The sequence below is a fragment of the Passer domesticus genome, chromosome 6 (genome assembly GCF_036417665.1).
Source record: "Passer domesticus isolate bPasDom1 chromosome 6, bPasDom1.hap1, whole genome shotgun sequence".
NCBI classification, from domain to species: domain Eukaryota; kingdom Metazoa; phylum Chordata; class Aves; order Passeriformes; family Passeridae; genus Passer; species Passer domesticus.
In genome coordinates this window covers 12,293,231-12,316,037 of record NC_087479.1, presented here as the reverse complement: position 1 = coordinate 12,316,037, position 22,807 = coordinate 12,293,231, and the positions used below count along the sequence as shown (strand labels likewise).

The window sequence follows — 22,807 nt, the reverse complement described above, 5'->3', positions numbered from 1 at the left end:
ATTCTTACCTGAGAGGGAATTAAGATGATTAAGTAGCTGGGTCTCAGTCTAGCACTGGATTTAAGGCTTAAGTTTGGTCCTGTTGAAGTCCTTGCTTTGCTAGATTGGAGTCTCCTGTTCAAAAAGCATTTCTGAGGATGACAACCATCTTTGTAGTAAATGCTAAGCATTACAGCAAAGTTCATTATGTATTGCCATCCATTCATTCCTTCCTCCCCTTTCTTTTCCCATTCCCATCATTCGCTGCTTCTTAGTCAGCACGTGTGTAGCTTCCTTCCTTTATCCCCTGTCAAAAAGCCACTCCCTCAGTAATGAGGAGGTCTAGAAAATACAGTGAAATGGCATTAACAAGAAGCAGGGCCACGGCCACCATAATCCCTTTAATTGCATGCTGGCTGCTTTTCTTTCCACAGCTGTACCCAGTTCAGAGCTTGGCTGCAGCGCTGTTCCAAGGGTGTGTGCCTGCATGCAGCAGGAGCAGCTGAACACACCCAGGGCTGCTGAGTGCTCAGGGTGAAAGGATAGCTCAAATAAGTAAATTCAAGTGCAAAAGCTGCAGTTGGAAACGTCTGTTACATGTGAGTAGGAATATGTCTTCAGCACTGAACAGACGAGCACTGCTCAATTCATGGTTCACAGTCCAGAGGACATCAAAAGAGAGATCAAAAATGGTTACAAAAATTTAACAAATCAGAAAAAAGGCAGGTGAAAATCATCCTCATATGCACGTATTTCATGCAGTTTGTGTGTGTACCTATTCCTGTTAGCTCCTTACTGTTCTTATTACCCACTTAAAATACTTTTGACACTAAAATTATTTTATTACATGGCTGTTTTGTCTGTCATTCTAGCTCCCACCTGCCAGACAGTAGTGGGATTTGAGATAATCTGTGAATTTCTTTTTGAAAAGGATTTTTGATTCAAAATGAGAGAAATGCTGGACGAGTATATTTTGACAGAATGAGGTAGCTCTAATATTATGACTTCATCATGAATTAGTGTTGAGTGCTGCAACACATTTGCATGCTAATCTTTCTTTTCATTAACTAAATACATCACTTAGGTGAATGTAAGTCTGTTTTTGATCCCACAGCTGTTGAGAAGTAAGAGTTGTATCACCCAAGTAAAGTAGCCTTCTCAGGCAATTAATTTATTTGACTATTTAGTAAGTAGAAGAGAGAAAACATGAACTTGCATGTTCATTTTACCTGTATGCTTAATAAAATGTCCTTTATCTGTCCCTGTTTGTCTGGTAGTAAGAACCATCTTAGCGTAGGTGGAACAAGGAGTTACATCTCTTCATCACACTTTGGCACGTGCAGTATTGTCCATCAGAGGTGCTGCTTTGTCAGCTATCACCAAAGTGATCCACAGCTCCCAACACCAGCTCAGATTCCACTGGCAGCCCAGTGTCATGATGGATCCTCCCAGAGCCTGACCTGCTGCCTCTTGGCTTTGTGTTTATTTGTTTCATTTGGTGCTGAGCTGTCAAATGTTAGTTCACAGCATGCAGAACCACACACAGCTGTCTCCAAGGCTGCTGTGGTGAGGGGAGATGCCCAGGGATGTCTGGTTCATCACACACCCAGGAGCAGGCCAGAGGCACTTGCCTGTACCTGCAGGTCAGCCTGGAGCCATCAGCCTCCATCCTTGGGGATTTCAGCTGCCCACATCTAATGCTGGAGGCAGGGAGAAAGCTGGCTGATGCTACAGCATTAAGGTCTTAATCTTGAAAGGACTTGTACACATTCCTGACCTTATTACTGGGAGCAGCATCCTCGGTGTTTGGGAACCTAATGGCCGTTGTGCTGGGACCACTGACCGTGATAAATTTAAGTGTACATGCAAGTGTTGAAGGGGTTGGGTCTGATGGAGCTGTGAAGGCTCTCTTCTTCATTTAGGGCAGAACTCAGCAGGGGAAATTTGTAGCTTTTAGGAGGGGAGACAAAAGTTATTCCTGTCCTCAGTATGGAAGTCCTCACCTTTAACATATACAAATAGGAATATAAGCATCATGTTTAAAATGTTCCCCCCACCCCAAATGAACAATTATTACCTGAAAATCTGTCAGTAAGTCAGAAACAACCCCAGCCCGTGGGGGAGCAGGGGAGGTGGGAGGTGGTGCAAGGAGAAGGTATGCTGGGAATCTGTGTGGAGGGCTGGGGCTGCCAGAGCCATCCTCGTGAGGCAGGTGGGGTGGGTCCTTCCTTTTCAGGGGCTCACCAGCAAAAGTGGAAATAAGAAGGGAACAGAAAGGTGGTCAGTGTGTTTAGTGTAGCTGAGTGTGTGTGTTCTTACTGGGGTGTCATTCAGGACTTGTTGTGTTGACCCCAGGGAATACCTCCTCGTTTTATATTCCTCAAGGGTGAGCTGCAAGGGTCTGCTTGTCTCTTCTGTCCTGGCTTGCTAAATAAAAATAGTGCTGGAACTGCATGACTGCAACTCTTTGCAGGAGCTCAAAAAGCCTGAGCCAGCATACTATTTTAAAATTTCATGGTATTAAATATGAGAGTGTTACAGAAATAGCAGAGGGGACACTGAGCCAGCAAGCAAGGGAATGTGGAAACAAGTTTGTAAGAGCAATAAAGGCACACAGGGACATTTCTCAGGCTATGAAGTGTGTTCAGAGGTGTGCAGGGTGAATGCCTTGCCTGTGCATTTAGATGTTGCTGCTGCCCTGGGTACTGGTGCAGGTCTGGTTTAGTCAATTCTCCCACTTTCCAGCTGGCTCAGTCTCCTGAATCAGTTCCCAAGGAGCTGTGTGAATGCATGCAGCACCAGAGGGAGTGGCAGAGAAGGCTGTGATGCCCCACAACACAGCAGGACAGCCCAAGTGGAAATGATGCTCCGTGTCTGACCCTCCTCGCAGTGCTAATTTCATCCTTGCAAGAGCTCACATTTAGATCACTGCATGGTCTGATTAACCCAGTGGTCTGCTAAGGACTTCCATGCTGAATTGCTAAAAGAATAGTCCTTTTTCCTCACCCAGGTATGCTTTATATGGTCTCCAGTCTCTGATCTCTTTGTCACTTTGGTCAAAGTCTGTCACTGCAACCTTATTTGCACCCTGATGCCAGCTGTCATCTGTTGTTGCTATCAGGGCCTCCTCATCATCCTTTTGCTTCAGAGGTTTGGACACCTTTTGTGACCCTTAAAAGATGATAATCCTGCGTGGACACTGAAAAACAAACAACACAGCTGAAGGTTCCCTGAAAAAATATTTAAAGGTATGCCTGGGTATTAAAGGTTAAGCCTGACCTTGCTAGAGCCCTTGACTTCTATTTGAATGCAGTAGGATTATAATCTAATATCAATTTCCATCTCTGATTTCCCAACACCCATCTCAGCATGATAGGCCTGAGCTGCAGTTCAGTTTCACAGATGGTACCTGCATCACAGAAAATATTAGATGACTGGTGCCCTAAATACGACAGAGTGCATTTGTCTTCACATCTGTGTAGACAGAAAAATCTTTTTAATGGTAAAAAGCATAGTCACATAAGAGGAATGTGAAGGGAGTTTGCTAGAAGACTCAGTGGTGACTTTTTAAGTGTTGCAGCAGGGTAAGCAAAATGAGAAGACCTTAAAACATGAATAAACATGGCAACTCAATTTAACATGTCTGCCTAAGGAAGTAGGCTTTTATGTTTTTTTGTTATTTCATTACAAACAAGAACTTTGATAACTGCTGTGTTTTCCCAACAGTGAAAAACATGTCAAATATTTTCGTGACCTGCTATTTAAAAAATAACCACATCAAATGCCTCAGCTTCCTTGAGGATTGTTGCATTTTCCTTCAGGACATGCATTTCTCATGGCCCATCAACATCTGTTCAGCTCTTGCAGTGCAGGAGGATGAAGTGAAGACTTCCAGGGTCTGATTTTCTCTCCAGCCTCCAGGCACCACAGGAACTTCAGTGAAGACAGAACCTCCATGGAGACTGAGCATGCAGCAGCCCTGGCAGTGTGTCCTCAGTGGGGTGCACAGCTTCAAGCACCCCTCTCCTGGGGGGTGAATTCATTAAGAGCTCAAAATTGCTGATTATGGGGAGAATTTTTGCAGCATCTCCTCAGGTTTTTGCTGTCTCTCTCCATTCTAAAACTGTCTGAACAAGGATTTGAAGGAAAACTAATCCAAATCACCAAAAAATGTGAAAGTAAAGTAAATTAGGTAAACTAAATTAAATCATTGTATATATTTTCTGATTCAGCATTCAGGTGACCTTAATTTGACTAAGCTTAATTCACATCACAGTAAATCATACCAAATATGAAATAGGGTTGATTTAATTAATAATGAGTGTGTCTGCAGGGATCTGATGTGGTTTCATTCATTACAGAAATGTTAATTCAGATTACCCTTCTAGAGTTTTCTCATGCAGATAAACCTTACAGGACAGTTTATTAGTTAGGCCTAAACTGGTGTAATTGTGTGTTTATTCCCCCATGGCTCTAGAAGGACTTTCCCACTGCTCTCCTCTTGTTCATGGGCATTTTTTTGTGGGATGTTTTGTTAATTTGTTAATCCAGGCAAAGGAAATTCATCACTTTTCTGTTGGCTTAGTCACCTTTTCACCTGATTTGTGGCTGCATGGTGCTCCACAGGTGAAGGCAGGAGTGTGAATGTGTGATCAAGGTGGAGAGGGTGGGAACTCACTTCAGGTCAACCTTTGTGCAAGAGACTCCCTGCTTCCACCCACACTGTTGGGCTACACAGCACATGGACAGAAGAAATGAGCTTTGTGGGAGTTTTTGAAAGTCACACACCACCAGTTTTGATTTTCTTGGTGTTTAGGTACAGCTGTGATGTATTGGGTGGCTTTGGCTTGTACTCTCTCCCTCTGGCTTTTTGTCTCCTGTGTGCCTCAGTAGTACTACAGAGCAGCATCAGCAGAGAAGCTCATGCCCTCAATACACACAAGCTCTACTGACACACTTTCTGACTGCTTTGCTTCCTTTTCTCTTGGTGGCCTTGAAGTTCTGTGAGTATATTTTTTGCTATATTATTATTAAGGGAATGGACACACCATGACTGAAGATGGGGGAGCTGGAGTGGCTGACACCTGCCAGTCTTTGTGAAGGGTGTTTTATAAGGGTGGACTTTGTTTTCAAAGAATTGTGTGGAACAGTGCTGTGATTCAAGTGTAAAACTTGAACTGAAGCACCCGATCATTTTCAACAGTTTGCCAAGTTGAAAATAATGGAGAGCCTTGAGGAGAGGAGTGGATGGTAAATATGAAATATAGATACAGCAAAGATACAACAGATCTAATTCCAAAGCTTTTTTTCCTTTATTTATTTCTTTCTCTGAATAGGAGTAATCTGGTGTTTGAAGAACAGACAAATTCTCCAAAACATGTCCTAAACTTCAACAAGACCCCTAACTTTGATGCAAAAGCCTCTGAACTTTGGAAAGTGAGGTGGAATGTAATATTATCTATCTCCAGAGTGCTAGGAAATGCTGGCTGCTCCTGCTAGCATCTTCACACCTTCTAGTTTGAGTTTGCACCAGGAATCACTCCCAAACAGTGGTTAGAGCAGTGCTGTCAGCCTGTAGAAGCTTTCTGTGCTTATTTGGTTCATTCTCTCTGCAAACCAGGCTTTGAAACCCCAAGCTGTGCCCATCTCATCCTGTTGGAATATCAGCACACCCAGACATGTAAACAATGTGCCTCTTCACGAGGCAAGGAAAATCAATGAGCCTTTGAAAAGACATACTCTTTAAAGCCATGGCCTTATTTGGGAACTTGCAAGAAGCTTGGCTGTCACAGGAGAATATTTTGGCTCTGTGACAGTTTTCTTTAATATGGTTCTTCAGTGAGGAATCTCCTGGGTTTGTGCAGTGGTAGCTTGCAAGTGTTGTGTGACTTTTTTACTCCTTCCCAGGAATATTTGCTTGAGGAGGAACCAATATGTTGGTCAAAAGAGGCCAAACAACCCGTTTGACCTCCCTTGTCCAAATTATGTAGAGAAAAGGCAGGTTTTCAAAGATAAAATGAAAAATTCCTGGTATTTCAGTATTCCTGAGCAAACTCACATGTTTTTATCATAATTACTTCTCTATGCCCTTTTTATTTCTCACTACTCATTTGTTGAGTGTTGCCTTCTGTTTATGTAAGTGTGGGATTGTTTAGGAATAATCTGGTCTGACATCACACTTGTGATCATTACACTCCTTGGGAACATTTCCTTTATGTTCCTAACACCCTGTGAACTGTGGTGGGATAAAAGAGCCTACATGATAAAGATAAATAATAAACTGAAGGGAGAGTGCCAGAGACAGAAGCATTTTAGACTTGGAGTTGTTTGGGGAGAAAGAGAGAGGAGAGGAATTATCTCAGCAGCATTTTGAAAGGGTTTCAGAGGAGGTAGTTGAAAGAGAAAGGGGAATTAGAGAAGAAAGGTGTGATTATAACCTAAACATCACTGTGTCTGTTTCTGAATCCCCTGTCTATATGATATAGAGGTGGAATATAAAATTACTTCAGAGACTTAAGCTGTACAGTTTAGTGAATTCTGAAAGGAGAAGGGCCCTCAGGCCACTCTGATGTTGGAGACCTGGGGCACGATGGTGGGCAGTGCCACGTGGATCTGTCACAACATGGATACCAGAAAGGACACCCTCAAGCATCAACACTACTCTCAAATCATTATGGTTTGGGGGAAGCTGAGAAGTTGGGGGAAGAGGATGAGGTCAGCCCAGTCTGGCTGTGGGACTGGCACCTGTCCTTCAGATTTTGCTTCCTACAAAATACCCTTCTGCCCAGGATGTTGAATCCTCTTCTCCAGCATCCTGGCCGGGTTTCCCTTGACCTGTTCTTGCTATTCCTGTGCTTGTAGTGACCCAGCACACATTTCATCTCCTCTCTGCTCTGCCCAGTGCCTTTCTGTTCCTGAGGAGGTGGGGAGGCAGCTGCACAGGCTGGGCTCTGCTCCCAGCCCTGCACTGCAGATATTGCCATGGCAGGGGTAACACTGGCTGGTGCTGTGTGTCTTTAGGGAAAGGGCAGGGGGAGAGGGCAGGGAACCTGGTGCAGAGGCAACCCTAGGGTCCAGCATAGTACTAATGTCACTTAATATTGTGCATCTGATACCAGCCTGAGGTAGCAAAAGGGGCAGTGCCCATGGCAGTGGATGGGGAGATTTGTGAAACTTGAGGGAGCTTGAGCTGTTTGCAGCCAACATGGGGAGTGCCTCTAGGAATGTGAGGCTGGAAGGAGCATGTGCCAGGCTGATGTGCAGTGCTCTGAGAGAGGAATGTGAGTTAAAAATGTTGAGGAATGGGGATTCTTGTCTGTGGCTGGAAACAGAAGGAATTTCAGGAGCAAGGGGAATAATTTTTGGATAGTATTTGATGGTTTGTGATCATTTCTCATTTTATGAGTCTTGTGAATTGATTTCCAGAGCCTTGCTATTTCTGTCCTCCTTTTCAAGGTCATTGGAATGCCCTGGTTACTCTGTAGTTTCATTCATTAGAAATTAGCTAAGCTGGGATTTGACTAGGATGCTTATCTGGGATGACCTGAACCATTTGCTTCAGGAAGTCATTCATACTTGAAAAGACAAATGTATCTCATGTTAAAGAACAGGTCATGCTCACCTCTCTTTCCCTCCAAAGATGAGGGAAGTAGGATTTGACTCTTGAACAAATACTTAATACTTGGAGATAGGAGCCAGTTGTCTCCAGTTCCATTTCAAATGACCTGGAGTATCCAAGTGCTGGATGTAGGGCTGATGGCCATGACCAGAGCCCAGCTGGATGCCAGACACTGTACACATGCTGAGAGCCTGGATTTGAACCCCAAGCAGTGCTAGGCAGGATGGCAGTGGGAATAGGCAATGTTTCAGCTGTGAGCACTGCTGCAGTTTGCTGTGGGGTTTGGTGTACAAACACGAGTCAGTGGAACTAGAGCCAGACCACTGTGATTGCAAAACTCACTTCTGATTTCCCCTTCTGCCCTTGCCTGGTCTTGCATACCTCCTTTTGGGATGGACACACGTGTATCCCATTGCTTTTGCCAAGGTTGTGACCTGACTGTGGGACAGATTGGATGTGTTCTGTGTGGCTTGCCTCTTAGTCTAGCCTAAGTGGTGAAAAGGGCCCCCTCAGCACAGGTAGGGGGGCAATTGGTGTTGTAATAAGCTGGATTCATGGTAGTGTAAGGCAATTTGTACTACTGCTCCTTACTTGGCTGTAAAAATGCTACCAGCTCCACCATAGGTAGTTAATCATGGTCTATAGGCTAAGTAGGCAGTTTTTTAAAGACAAAGTGAGAAAATGGGATCATTCAGTTGAGAAATGATAAGCCATGCAATTACAGCTGGGCAAGCAGTGTGTTTGTGTGTGTGACCTCCTGCTCTGCCCCTCCTCCCAAGCTGTCCTGTTTCTTCTGGCTGGGTCTGGCTGGCCAGGGCTTAGGGCTGTTGGGACAGGTCACAGTAATGCTTTGGTTTGTTGAAGACTGGTTCAGACTGTGCATAGAGCAGAGGTCTGGGGGCTGGCAGAGCCAAAATGACAATTCAGACTTCATCAGTAACTTTGCTGCACAGTCCTGAAGGAAACAGTGGGGCTTTACTATTCCAGCCACCACCTTAGAAATCCTGTTCTTATTAGAGGAGATTCAGGAAGATCAGGAGATGCATGGAAAATTCTGGTTATAAAACGCAAAACAAATTCTCCCTAACATGAGGTCTCTGTTAGTGTTTTGCTTTTATGAATTTTACTCCTTGTCCTTTTGTTAGGAAATTGACTCTCATCCCTACTACCACTGGAAACTGAAAGGATGATGATGTTCAGACAATGTGGGGTCCTAAATGCTGCCTGGGTTTATGGATTGTATAAAGGCTTTTGCTGTGGTGTGGTTTTTGTACTTTTCATGCATTTGACTCTGAAGGGCAACATGCAGCTTATGTTAAAAAGGCATTTTTGTGTTCATTTTGGCACATCCTTTAATTAAAGTGTCAGACCTAATACTGTTTCATTGAAAAAGCCAGTGGACCCCCTTCAATGGGTCCAGCAGAAGCAGAAAAAAACAGGAGCTGTGATATTTCTCAGCTTCTTGAACAAAACCCGAAACCACACAATTTTTCAATCTTCAGTCTTTTTTTACGTGAAGAACAAATGAGGGATAGAAACATAATATTCATAGCAATACTTTGCAACACAAGCTTCCAGCTTTGGTTTTGATTTGCCATAAAATATCATAAAACATTTCTCCTTGCTATGTCTTGCTCAGAAATATTGGGTCTTAGTGATGCTCTGCAAGGAGATTGGTAAAGCTGGCACATATCCATTGACTCTCTGCAGCGTGGCCAAGCCATGTGCATTTCAGAGAAAAGCCCCCTGAGGTTCTCCTGGGTTGTAGAATATACTTGTGGTCACCCTTAACTTTCCTCCAGCCTTAAAGGAATGAGGCAGTGTGAAGTCTCAGCACTGTGGTCTCACTGTGTCAGTGGTTCTGGTGAAAGATGATGTGCAGTGCTCCTCCCCTGTGTGTGCTTTCCTTAGGGAGCAGGCGTCGTCAGTAAGAAAATTCCACAGGAGCTACCATAAAGGGGAGAGGTTGTGGGAATGACCTGGTGCTGCCTGTGGAACATCTGCTGCAGCAGCCAGACACACTTCAGGAGCAAACTGTTCAGTGCCCAAGGGATGGGAAGGTCCTGCTCACAGAGCCAAGGAGCTGTGGAGGTTGGCAAGGACGTCTGGAGAGTCCAACCCTTGCTCACAACCTTGTCCTAAGGAGTTTTTAATATCTCCCAAGATGCTGATCCCAAGATGCCTTTCTAGGCAACCTGTGCCAATGTTAGAGCACTCATGGTAGAGAAGTTTCTTCTTATTTCTGAATTGAATTTCCTGTGTTTCAGAATTTGTACCTATTGCCTCTTGTCCTGTCACCTCTGAGAAGAGTCTGACTGTCGTCTTTACTCCCCCATTGTGTATTTTTACACAGTGGTGAATGTGTCTATAATGATGTGATGTCAAAAGCCTTACTGGAGGCAAGACTTGTTCATGCAGAAGAGGCCAGAACCTGGCCAGGGTGACAGTGGTGTCACCTTCCTCTGGCTAGAAGCACAGCTCCAGTGGCACCACACACTGGCAAATCTTTCCTGCCAGCAAGGCAATTTGGCATAGTGTGTAAAAGTGCTGATGAGTGCTAGGGTGTAATGAAGCCTTGAAGGAATCAGAACTTTGTGTGTTCTCATGGGAGTGAGGAAATGTTCTGAAATTGCCACAGCTTAGGTCTGGTGCTGCTGTCAGAAGCTGTTTCTGAACAAAGAATTCCACAGTGTGTGTGAATAATTCCTGCACATGTTTATTCTAATGTCTTTTGCATTAGATGCAAGGGAAGAAAAATCTGTGGGATTTTTTTTCTCCAGTTTTTTTGTAGGAAGAAGGGGAAGAACACATGCTGATGTGACAGCAATGAAGCTCAGGTTTGGCAGATTCTCTGTCAACAGAACCTTATACTGAATAACCCCCACACGCAGCAGCTAAAGGAGGGCTGGAGAGGAACTTCTTATAAGGGCTTGTAATGACAGGCCATGGGGGAATGGCTTCAAATTGAAACAGGACATGTTTAAATTAGGTATCAGGAAGAAATTCTTCACTGTGAGGGTGGTGAGGCCCTGGCACAGGCTGCCCAGAGAAGCTGTGGCTGCCCCATCCCTGGAAGTGTTCCAGGCCAAGTTGGATGGGACTTGGAACAACCTGTTCTAGTGGAAGATGTCCCCACCCATTGCACAGGTTGGAATGAGATGATATTTAACCCAAACCTTCCCTTCCAACCCAAACCATAAATATAATTCTATGTTCCAGGTGAAATTCCAGGCCTTGATCTGTTCTGAACTTTCACATGATGTGTGTGTAAAATCCCCATAAGCCAACAGCTCCCAAGTCCTGGGTGCTGTGATCTTGTGCTGCAGAGAGCTTGCTCTACAGATAGTTTAGCCATGGACTTTTATCAGCTGCAGTGAGGTTACTTTTGGCTAAGGAGCAGAACTGTAAAACAGCCTTCATTTTTCTCTTGCCTACATCCTACCATCTAACTAGAGAGTGGAGAGGTGTAAGTGTTCTAACCCACCCCAGAGGGCAAGGGTAGCCCAGGTTTTGTTAATAGATCCCTTGGGGCAGAATAGAGGGAAATGACAGTGAATGCTCAGTGCCTGTAAATGTAGACATGTAGGGTTCATTGTAGAACAATTTGGTTGCACAGGAAAACAGATATGTACCCATTTTGGTTGTTGTTATCTACAGCAACAGGACAATATGAAAGCATTAAAGTATCACTTAAGGAAATGTGTAAGAGAGAGAAAGGATAAGAGTAGAAAGATGTCACCACCCATGGTCCTCATGCTGAAGCCTGGTTGTGGTTGTTTTTTTTGATGTTTGTTGGTCAAAGTGATGGTTGCAGACTGATGAAGAGGTGGTAGTGGTTGCAATCCTAAAGAGGCAGTGGAGAAAAATGCCCAGACCACACCATCATTGGGTTTATATTCAGTCAGGTTCAGGTGGGAACACCCAGGAGCCTCCCTTGGGGCAGGGATTTCAAGCTGGATGATGTAGTGTGGATCAGGGGATGCTGCTGGTGTCTTTGACACCTTTGAAGATGTCACAGCTGCACAGGTGTTCTATCAGTGCAGTTGAGTCCATTGTGGCTCATTTTGGCCATCAGCAGAGATGAAAACCTTCAGGCCACGTGTGACTGTCCCGGTAGCACCTGGCAGGGGTTAGCAGAGCTGAGCTCACTGGAGTGAGGACGGGGTGACAGGGCCTGCCTGGCGGGTTTGCCTCTGTCCTGCCCTCCCTCAACACCAGCTGGAGCCCTAGGGCTGGGCTCACCCCCTCTGCACATCAGCAGCTTCCCCCAGTGTCTGAGCCATCAGCATTCCAGCCCCGCTTCCAGTGCCCCTTGTGGATACATTCCTCTCCCCAGGCCTGGGACGATTAAACAGTAGTATCCCCATTATCTTATCTCATGCTCCCTCACAGTCCAAATTCCAGCTTATCAGCTGGAGTCAGGCATTTCTGGGGAGGTGTGGGCTTCGGGGAAGGTTGCAGGTGGGCACCTGCTTCTCTGCAGTTTGCTCCAGTGGGCAAAAGCCCTTCTCTGGATTTAGAAATGTTTAATCCATTAACTGTTTCAGTCTCTCCCAATAAGAAGACCCAGTTGTTACTAGGAATACTCTTCTAATGTTTAAGATGTCTAGTAGACACTGGTCTTCCCTGTGCAGAATAACTTCTGTCTTGCCAGTATACCTGATAATGAGTCACAAATTCAGGCAATTATGTGCCCAGTTGTGTGGGGGAGGTTGCTTGGTTTGTGGTGGCTGCTGCTTCTGACTGCAAGCATGCCACTGTACACGTGAGACCCTTACAAGATCTGGGCCACTGGCTTGCTTGGAGATGACAAGAAGCCAGGGTGTTTGTGGTGGTATGTGTATCTGTATCCATGTCTGAAGCACACAGATGTGTGTTTGTTGAGATACGAGGTGTACACCCCACAGAAGTGTCCAAATGTTTTATTGGGAAGTGCCCTTTAGTGGATGACCATGGTGTATTCAGACACTGTTTCCAGTTCCACTGACATTTCACTTGATAGTGGTGATGGTGGTCAAGTTGTAGCATCTAACTTCCCTTTTCCCCCCACTTAATACCTCATATTGGAAAAAGTCAAATTGACTAATTTCAGCTAGCTTTAAGGAAGTTTACGACATGTATTTCTTTTTATTTTCCCTAATAGTGTCTTCTGTGATCTGCTCTGTGTTTGTACAGATACTAATCAGCAAAGATGTAGCTGCTGCAAGATACTGTGGCTGTCAGGTGAATATTGAGGCAGTGTAATTTATTATTACAAAGCAGACTTCTGTCTGCAGCATGATTCAAATTGATCTGTGCTGAACTGAAAAAAAGGCTGATAATTGTTTATGTAGGAAAAATAATACATTGTTACCTTGCACTTCAAATTTGTACAGCCTTGTCCATTTCCTTGGGAGGGATTTTTGGTTTTTCATCAGTAGGGTCATAGAATGGTTTGGGTGGGAAAGGACCTTAAACTAGATCGAGGATGGGATCCAGTTCCCATCCCCTGCCATGGGCAGGGACACCTTCCACCAGACCTGGTTGCTCAGAGCTTCACCCAGCCTGGCCTTGAACACTTCCAGGGATGGGGTATCCACAGCTTCTCCTTTTGCAGTGCCTTACCACCCTCACAGGAAAGAATTTCTTCCTAATATCTATTCTTAACTGGCCTTTCAGTTTGAAGCAGTTGTTGCTTGTTCTGTCACTACATTTTGTATGATTTTAAATAATTTCTCATAAACAGGAAGCAATACCCAAATCCTGGTCACATCAACTAACATTTGCAATGTATACAGACTGAATCCTAGTTTTTAGATGTTTGGTGGCTTGACCAAATTTCTTCTTTTACTAAATTGAATTTATCTCCTATATCCTTGTCTGTTGTTTGTGTAAACTGCTTTTGCTTTTTGAGCTTTCTATGGTGGTCAGCACCACACAGCCACACAGTCCTACACTTGACTGGATATTTCAGGCGCTGTTGCAGTGATCAATAACTTAATAATCCGTATGGAGCTTTTAGTTTTCAGCCCGTGTGGCTGAGTTCTGTTGGATTGCTAGTTGTGACTTGATGCTATCCCCAAGGGCTGATAGAAAATCAGTAAGAACCTCATTCTCTCTGGTTCACTCCAGTGCATCTTCCCTGAAGCACTGGAATAAGGCAGATGAGGCTGTGTGTGGAAAAAATCGCCTTTCAGCCCTGTGAGTTGCTGTGTGCTGCACCTGGTACAGGGTGTCTGCTCATCAAAATGGTATGTGATACTCCCAGAATGATAAGAGCAAAGCTGTGGGGAAGGCATCAGCCATCCTGTGGTCAGGAATCTCAAGCCCTGAGATTTACAAAGCATGAAGCATGCTTGGACCAAAGTTGAAAGGGAAAAAATTTGATTTTTTTCTGTGCATATATTCTGTGATAATTCCAAGATATATAAATGAGGTAGGATTTTTTGCTGAAGCTTAACATCAGAAAATCAAACTTTCATGGTCAACCTGAAAACCTGAGAGTGAAAAAAAGCCTGAAATATGTTGGATTATACTTGTGCATCAAAATTCACGTTGTATTTTAAGGCAACACATAATAGAAATGCCATTGATAAAAGGAGGAAAAAAAAAGTTGGTTTTTGCCCCACCCATCCTCCCCTTTAACAGCAGAAGCTTTGAGTCAATACTCTAATGCTGAATGCATCCTTGCTCTGTAAATTTAAGGGCACTGCAATTATTTTTACCATTTCCCCACTACCTGAACAAACTAAGGTAGCCACTCCTTTTCTATTTCAATAAACATTTAAAATCTTATTTTCTTAAGCCCACAAAAGACATTTGAACTCGGAGACAATCCTGTCAAAAGGAGATTTTTCAGCATATTCTGGGATGCTGCCTGTGATTGCCACATTCTCCACTGTGCAGGAATTTTGAAGATGCAATGAATGAACACTCATTAGATATGCTCTCGTTGGCTCATTTCCCTTCTTTTTGTTTTCTTCCTCATGAATTGAAGCGAATGCTGAATTTTTCAGCACAGTTGCAGAGTTTTTTTTAGAGTGGTCTGAATGTCACTTCAGCACAATGATAATGCAGGCTTAATGACAGAAGTCCACTGTGTTAGTGGCTTTCTTCCTTTCTTGAGCAAGGGAATAAGGGAATAACTTCATTAAAATATCTCAGTCTGTTTGTGATCAGATAATGTCACCAAGCATCTGGCAAAGGCTGTGGTGGAATTTCAGGTCAGGAGGACAAATGCTGATACACTGATATACTAAATAACAATAATGCAAGATGTTACATGTGATGAAACCGGGCTCTTAGCAGAGTACCAGCATGAGGCCCTTGGATGGCAGTGAAATACTGGATAAAGCCAGAAATGTCACCAGTAACCTCTGCCTTGATCTGGTTTGTCATATTTCCAGGCTTTTTGTGCATCCTTTGCTTTGTTGACAAGCTTTCATCAAGGATAACCACTTCTATTACAGTCTCACTTGTTTGTTAGAGCCCAGCACTAAACTGCCAAGTGTTTCCCAAAAGCTGCTGCTTGTCTTCAGTGGGAGGGACACTCAATGTCACATCTTTTTGGCCTCTGATCAGAAGGTGGGGTCTGGGTCCCACAGTTCCCATTACATAAATTTTCCCACCCAATCTTTAGTAAATTTTTCTTTCATGTGACATAATTTCAATTTTTGGTAAAGTGAGGGGCATTTGTCATCAAATGTTTGGACTGGTTATACTGCCAGGAAGGGAATAAACAACTCTTGTGGAAAATTTCATTGCTGATTGTGGTTTCTGACACAATTTCTGTCTGCTTCTCAAGACCTTCAGTTTGGCCCATGGCACAGGAAGTCACAGTCATTGCTAAAAAGTTATAAGGAGGCATTGTAGCCTTGCATTTATTTGTGTATTTGGCCATTGCATGTGTTCATGTGACTTTCTGAAGCTCCTGTGGGTTCTGTTTGGTAAAGTTTCATGCTGAGCCTCATTCATGGACATGATGCTCTCAGATCTCACTGTTGAATATGGGAATCCTAGTAATTAATTAACCAGAACTGAGACTATTGGTTGTCTCACATGATACAAGTCCTGCTGTTTCTGTGTGTAATGCTGTCAGCTGTTGTGAAAGTGCTGGCCAAGAAAAAAAAAGTTAAAATGTTATCCTAATAAAACCTTTCAACAGCTGACCTCTGCTGTATATGAAAACTTTGTGGAGGATGTTTGCTTTTCTAGTCCTTCACAGTGGACTCATTGATGACAGAAGCCTTGACTTGAACAGTTAACTGTTTATTTGCATTGTGGCTGTTGAGAAACTGCAGAGATTGGAAGACCAGACAGTGATTTTGTCAATTTTGTTTCAAGAAGAATGCTTAGGGAAAGCAGTATGTTTCCTCTTAATTTTGTAGAATGCTTTATTTTAAATAAACAGCATGAAAAAGAAACACCAGCCCTCTTCCACTTGATTCAAGTTAGAAGAAAATTGTGGTGAGCATGAAAAAACAGAAGTTCAGAATTCCGTCCTTCCCCCATGAGGGGTCTTGGCTAGCTCTGAAGGCATAAAACTATTTCCTGCAAGGTCAGGAGCACAGTTGCTTGCAGGGGGTGCCTCTCCTGTGCCCAGCTGCTTGGGTGCTGTGTACAGTGAGCATACTTGTGCTAAGTTCAGCCTAAATATGGCAGGTGGCTTCTTTTGATGGTTGCGCTGTTCTCCTCTCTGCCAATTTTAATCTTTTTTTAGGCTGTAGCCAGAATCACCTACCTTGCAGTCCTGCTCTTGCTGGATGCTTGTGGAAGAATTAATTTCTGTCAGATGGTGTGACTGCATGTGTTTTAGTGTTCCTACAGCGTGCCTTTATTGTCACTTAACACTATCACATTTGTTTAAAGGAAATAAAATGACACCCAAGGTCACTACTACATTAAAAACACCATATCTCAAATAAATGTGGAAATTTTTTTTGTTTCCAATGCTGGGGTTTTTTGCCATGAGTGCCTTTTCCTTTTATTCCAGAGCTTTTTGCCTGTATTTCTCAGCATGAGATCAGATGCCACAGTTACCATGGCCTGTCCCAGTCACTGTGTCTAGGAGATGTGGCAGTCTGTACCCTTTGGATGCTTTTCCAGCCTCCAAATCCCACAGCTCAGTGGGACAGCCATTGCCCTAGAGCGTAGTGAGCCTCAGGAGCTGTAGTTGGGTTTGGATATTTCAAACTCCAGCCAAAATCCTCCATGTGTTTCCTTGTGCCAGAAACCAGCCCCAGCAGTGAAAGAGGCAAGTCGAGGAGGGGAGCAGCCCCAGAGGGAGCTTTGTGACTTTCCCAGGCAGCATGGTCTCCCACTGCCCCATTCTGTCTCCTTCCCAGGGCTGGGGTTGATTTCCCAGGATTGAATCTCCTCATTTCCAGCAGTCCTCACCGTTCACCTGCTCTCTAGCCCGCAGGTGACTGGCAGAGCCTGGCACCCCTGGGTGGCCCCACGCTGTGGTGGCTGGTGCTGAGGCTGACTTTGGTTGCCTGGGCAGTGTCCCCCCAGTCTCATGGCTAACACCCATACAACCCCTGAGCACACGGGTGATGGGAGTGTGATTCCTGCAGGTCCAGAATTTCCGAGGGGCTGCTCCGGGGATGGGAGCTCTGGCTCCTGCCCTGTGGGGTGTGTTCCCCAGCACTGTGAGCGGTGTTTGCGCTCTGCACGCCTCGCTGCCGTGTTGTTTCCAGCAGCAGAGGTGCCTCCATCGCCGGGCCGCTCCAGGAGCGTGCCCGTGCGCTTCCCGCAGCGGCTCGGGGCTGATCCCGCCGGCTCCCGCTTCCCCGGGAGGGGCCGGCACGGGGTGGGTGGCCGTGCCACCGAGGTTGTCCCCGCGTGTCGCCCCTGGGGTGCGCAGGGATGCTCTGCCCCCTGCGCTGGCTGCGCTGTTGCCATGGAGATTGCGTGCGCTGTTGCTAGGCAGCTGAAGCATCCTCGCCTGCTCACTGCAATGCCACGAAATGCTCAACTTTGCTCATCCCCGTCTCCCTTCTGTGATCTCGCAGATCTGACTCCTTTGGCTCCTATCCCACCTCGTTCAGTTGCACTGCTGCGATTTCTTGGTGTTAACCCTGCAAACCCAAAAAAGCCCGCATGGCACTGCAAACAGGGTTTATGGCAATGAGTTCAGGGCTGAAGGAGTTAAAGTGGTTGGGAATAGACTACAGAGGAAATGATTTCTAGCAGATAAACTACTTTAAATGTTCTGGCATTCATGGAAGGGGAGGTTTGTGGATGCAGTCTTTTGTTCCATCTCTGATGGTTTAGATGAATAAAAACAGACTAAAATATCACTACAAGGTAAGAAAATCAGCTTGAATGGGCCTAATTAATCTCTTTGGTTACGATATATATTTAGTTTTTTATTATCCTCTGCTTGCGCTTGCTGATTTTGATGTAGCATGTGAATGATAATTTAGCTGTGAACCCTGTCGTGTACCGTATTTGACTTATTTGGCTTGAATAATAAAGATATCAGCCTGTATTCTTGGAGTATACTGCATTAATCAGACTTGCAGGAATGATCACATGGTACTCTATCGCCTTTTCCTGTTAGCTGCTGCTTGTCAGCAGCTGGCTGAGCTGTAGGCTGCAGGCCAGTATCTGCATACCCTTTCTCCTCAGAATATTCCAAATATACTGTCTCGTCATTATGCATTTTGCTGCAGTTTGACAAACTAAATGGTCCTCTGCACGTTAAGAAGATTATTTTACATTTCAGAGCATTTGTGTAGTTGCTAGGCCATGTATGCATTTGAAGAATTCAGGTAGGCTCTCTGTTTTATACATCAGTGTGCTTGGTTTTTGTTCTCACAGGGTTTTTGCTGTGTAATGTCAGTCAGCTCTACAGTTAGTTGTTCAATGTGCAGATATTTATTGCGTTTTAGATTCTCTGCCCTGTGCATGGGGAAAAGTGCTTGGAGGGTTCGTTGCAGGTGACGGTAGCTTAACTGCATGATGAAGTGCAAAGCTGGGTAATTGATTATATCGTGCACAAATTTCATAGCCATGCAGCCAGAAACAGCGAGTACAGGGTAGTTATAAATATAAACCAGAAACTGTTCTCTTTAAAAGGGTCTTTGCTATTTTTAGTTCTGGAGAATCTGACAGATGCTCCTTCAAGATAAAATACTGATGGTGATAGAGAAGAGAAAATTGATGCTTGGATTGTACATAGGATTATATTTTATGCTGCTGCAGAGTATACATGTCTTTTTTATAACCTTGTTGCTGCAGAATTCCATATGAATTATATTAAAAATAAGAATATTGTTTAGTTTGCTGGGATTGGTTTGTAGTTTGCAAACATTTGAGCAACTGTGATTGTTAGAATATAAATTAGCACTTTTTATTTGATATTGGTTCTGCTTAGTATTGCCTCTGCCCCCTCTCCTCCTCCATCCCCACCCCCAGTATAACTCCATCCTTATGCAAGTATTGAGGTCTATTAAAACCTCAACAGACATTTGAAGACATAAAATAGAATTTCTACCCTCACTAACAGACAATAATTTTCCTAATGCAGTTTGGACTTGAAAAAATTCTGGTCAGTAGTTGTGGGGTAGGGAGTGTCTCACTTTTTGTAAAAAAAAATTTTTGCTTAATGTGTTCAGTTGTTATAACTTGTGTTATAAAACTGTCCAGATAAAATGGTGACAATGTTGAAACAGCACTAAGCATCATCTTATGATACATTTGTCTGTATATCGTTATTCTATAATGTATCTTAAAAATACCTTTCTTTTTGAGTCAAAAAATGGTTTGTTTGACCAAGTATGTAACTAGAGGAGATAATGGATTCTTTTTCTAAACACAATGAGCATTCTTTATCAAATACCTTAAAATGAAACTTTCTACCCTCAGATTAGATATTTTTAACATTATTTCTGCCTTTTGTTGGGCAAATATATTGGCAATTTCCATTATTTTGTGACTTGCTGCTCAGTTCTGTGTGTGAGTGGTGGCAAAAGCAGCAAAAGCAGGTACAGGACACCCCCACTCCCCAAAATGTTCTGATTCCAGCTGTAGGGGCTGAGGAGATCCAGGCTGACTGTGTATATTCCTCCTGTTGTGAAATGCAGCATGAATGCTGTCTGAGGGGAAGGATTTTACTGGAAGACTAGATAATGCTGTGTAACTGCTGTTGTCAGGGCTGTCAGGAGCTGCTTGGAATCTTGACATTGCTGATTGTTGGCAGTAAATTAAGGTGCAAATGGGCCCCAAACTTACTGTGCTACTTACTGTGCCCACAGAGTTGTATTTCTGCCAGTTCATTGGGTCCTATTCTTAATTGAGTGAAATTCTCAATAAATCTACAATGAGGAAAAAAAAATATATGTTTTTAAAATTCTGCTTTAAAAGCCTTAGCTGTCTTTCAGTGGCTTTCCTAGACATCTTGGGCCAGAAAGACACCTAGTTTATGGCAGGAATGGTCAAATGCTGATTACACACCCATTAGGCTTATTAAATTATGTGTCATCCTGTCTTAGACTTGATTTGAAAATAGTATTAACATCTGATGTGCAGACTGCTAGACATTTTCTTTTAAATTTTGCACTGGTAGGGCTGGCGTTTCTGTATGGCAGCATTTAAATGGCATTTATGTTATTAGGAATTTCCATGGTGTTTTGTTGAGGTTGCATCTGCGTGCTGATGGGTTTTTTTAATGGTATGATTATTCTCGTGCCTGTGGCTGTTTTAGATTTTGATGGCATCAAAACAAGTCTTGCAAGATAAAGATTAAAACGAGGGCTAGTTGAGCAGTGGGGTGGAAGCCTCCCTGCCATGGGCTCCTGGAAGCAAAGTGGCTGTAGCAGCAGAGGGCACTCTGGCCTAAGGGCCCTGGCTCCAGGGTTGCCCCACTCTCTTTTGAAGGTCCCTGTCTTCCATGTGCCCAAAACACAGGCTTGCACTCATCTCTGTCCTTGACTCTTGCCTGAAGTTGATGTTCATGTGTGTGTTGCAGCAGCAGGGCTGTTTCCATCCTCCAGGGCACCCACAGGCCTTGAGTACCCAAGTGTCCCCAGAAGAGGAGAGCCCATCACTGCCTGCTCATGCACAGCCATCCTGGTGATCCCAGCACTGCCTGCTCATGCACAGCCATCCTGGTGATCCCAGCACAGCCATCCTGGTGATCCCAGCACTGCCTTCTCATGCACAGCCATCCTGGTGATCCCAGCACACCCATCCTGGTGATCCCAGCACTGCCTGCTCATGCACAGCCATCCTGGTGATCCCAGCACTGCCTGCTCATCCACACCCAACCATGACATCTCTCTGTGTTACTCTGCTCTTTTTTTTCTGTCTCCACTGGCCCTTCCAGACCTGCAGGCCTCCCCAGAAGGGTGGTATGGGCTGTGGCACCCTGAGCCTATGCCAAAAGGCATCCCTGCAATCAGGCCACCCAAGTTCCCCCCTGATTTCATTTTGATGAAGCCATCATCACTTCCCTGGTGAAATGGTGCCAGGTTATTTTTGTGAAGTGTTAAGCAGCTGCTGGACCTCTCTGAAGAATTCTCTCACTTAAAGACTGTAAGTGACTCTGGTGTATTGTTTGTGAAAAACTTATTTGTAAAGCCCTTCGGGATGAAATCTTTCCTGTGTGGTTACTGGCTGCATGAAGAGAGGCTTAAGCCTCTGAAAAATAGGGAGTAAATCCATAGAATAATCTCACAGCTTCTTGTATCAGCCAAGCTTGGTTTATCTTCCTCTTGGAAAGAACCTAATATCCCCTGAAAAACTTTGCTTTTAAAGCAGGGTTAATGGAGCTAAGCCCCTTCTCAGTCCATATGGGCTTCTGGTTTCTGTGTGCTGTGGGTTGGGCCCATTTTATTGCTGATTCCTGCACTGCCTTCATAAACCCCAAACATCACATACATTTGGGCTATAATTTGAGGCAGGATTGTCCATAAGCCGTGCTTTTATGATCTGCTGCTGACCACCCTGCTGTGAGATGACTTTGCACGTGAGGCCGTCAGGAAGATGGTGCACTTGGCCACCAGCAGTACTCCTCATTTGGTATCTTCCGCCCAGATTTAGCTCTCTAGTGGCAGAACACAAATGCATTTTCTTTTCTTTTGTTGCTATGCCTTTATCTTTCTGGGATATTACTTGGTATTCTTCGCAGTGAGCTGGTGTCTGTCTATTTCTGCTACACCGCCCACCACAGCCTTGCAGTATTTTTAACTACATCTCCTCTTCCCCCATCCAACCAGCACAACTGAGAACGCTACAGGAAGGAAGATGAGTCTCTCAAAAGAGAGAGCTGGCTCTGAGCAGAGGAGCTGAAACCCACCGATGAATAGAAAGCAAAGCTCAGAATGAACGTAGAGCATTTGGCTGCCGTGGTGCAGGGAGAGCCTCTCACCTGCTGATCCCCAAGGCAGCAGCAGCATTGGAAGGTGTCCCCTGGGAGCAGGTGATCCCTGTGTCTTTGGGCAGATGAAGGCATTGAGTTTATTGTGCCTACAAGCATTTCATGGCTGAGTTTAGCTGCACAATTGGATCGGCATACAGGAATTCTGATGTTTAAGCTGCATTTGCTGCTGTCAAACAAACAAACAAACAAAAAAACCCAACAAAAAACTAACCTGAATACACTACATTAGTGAAGAATTTTGGTTTTAAGACGATTCTGCAAAAATGAATTCTGGTGTCAGGTGCCCATCACTTGCCTGCTCTGACTTTGAGTGCAGTATTCTCCTCTCTCTAGTGACCAACAAAAGGACACAAGGAAATGGAGTGAAGCTGCAGCAGGGGAAGTTCACACTGGACTTTAGGAAAACATTCTTCACTGAGAGGGTGGTGGGTCACTGGAACAGTTCCTCAGGGAAGTGGTCACAGCACCAAACCTGTCAGAGTTCAAGGAGTGCCTGGACAATGCTCTTAGTCACATGGTTTAGTTTTTTGAAGTCCTCCAAGGAGCAGGAAATTTGACTCAATGGTACTTACGGTTCCTTTCTAACATAGATATTCTATGATTCTGTATTTTCACTGCTGACTGTGTAGATGTCTCCAGGGTACCTGGCATGTTTATTAAAGAACTGTATAAAGGACAAGCATGAGCATTTTGTAAAGACAGATATTACAGTAAAAGACAGGTGGTTTTTCCTTCCTCCTTCCCCAACGAGCAGTAAGATGATTTATCAAAGGGACAAAAGGCTGGTGCTACAAAGGGATGCAGACCTGTCTGCAGTAGCTTTTCCTGCTGAAAATTCCTAAAAA

The 22,807-nt window shown here is 44.3% G+C and overlaps 1 protein-coding gene across 8 annotated transcripts in view; it reads left to right on the top strand.

Moving 5' to 3' along the window:
* The window catches only part of EVL (Enah/Vasp-like), a 142,642-nt gene that overhangs the window by 7,649 nt on the left and 112,186 nt on the right, over window positions 1-22,807 (top strand). For 3 of the 8 annotated variants that reach the window (XM_064423386.1, XM_064423381.1, XM_064423379.1), the window contains exon 1: window positions 18,144-18,351. The exons of 1 other annotated variant lie outside the window; for it this stretch is intronic. In XM_064423386.1, the coding sequence (XP_064279456.1) occupies window positions 18,329-18,351 (23 nt within the window). In that variant the 5' untranslated portion in view covers window positions 18,144-18,328. Of the gene's footprint in view, window positions 1-17,528; window positions 17,885-18,140; window positions 18,352-22,807 lie in introns of those variants that run through there. 4 more of the 8 variants (XM_064423382.1, XM_064423378.1, XM_064423385.1 and 1 more) reach the window with 3 other exon arrangements.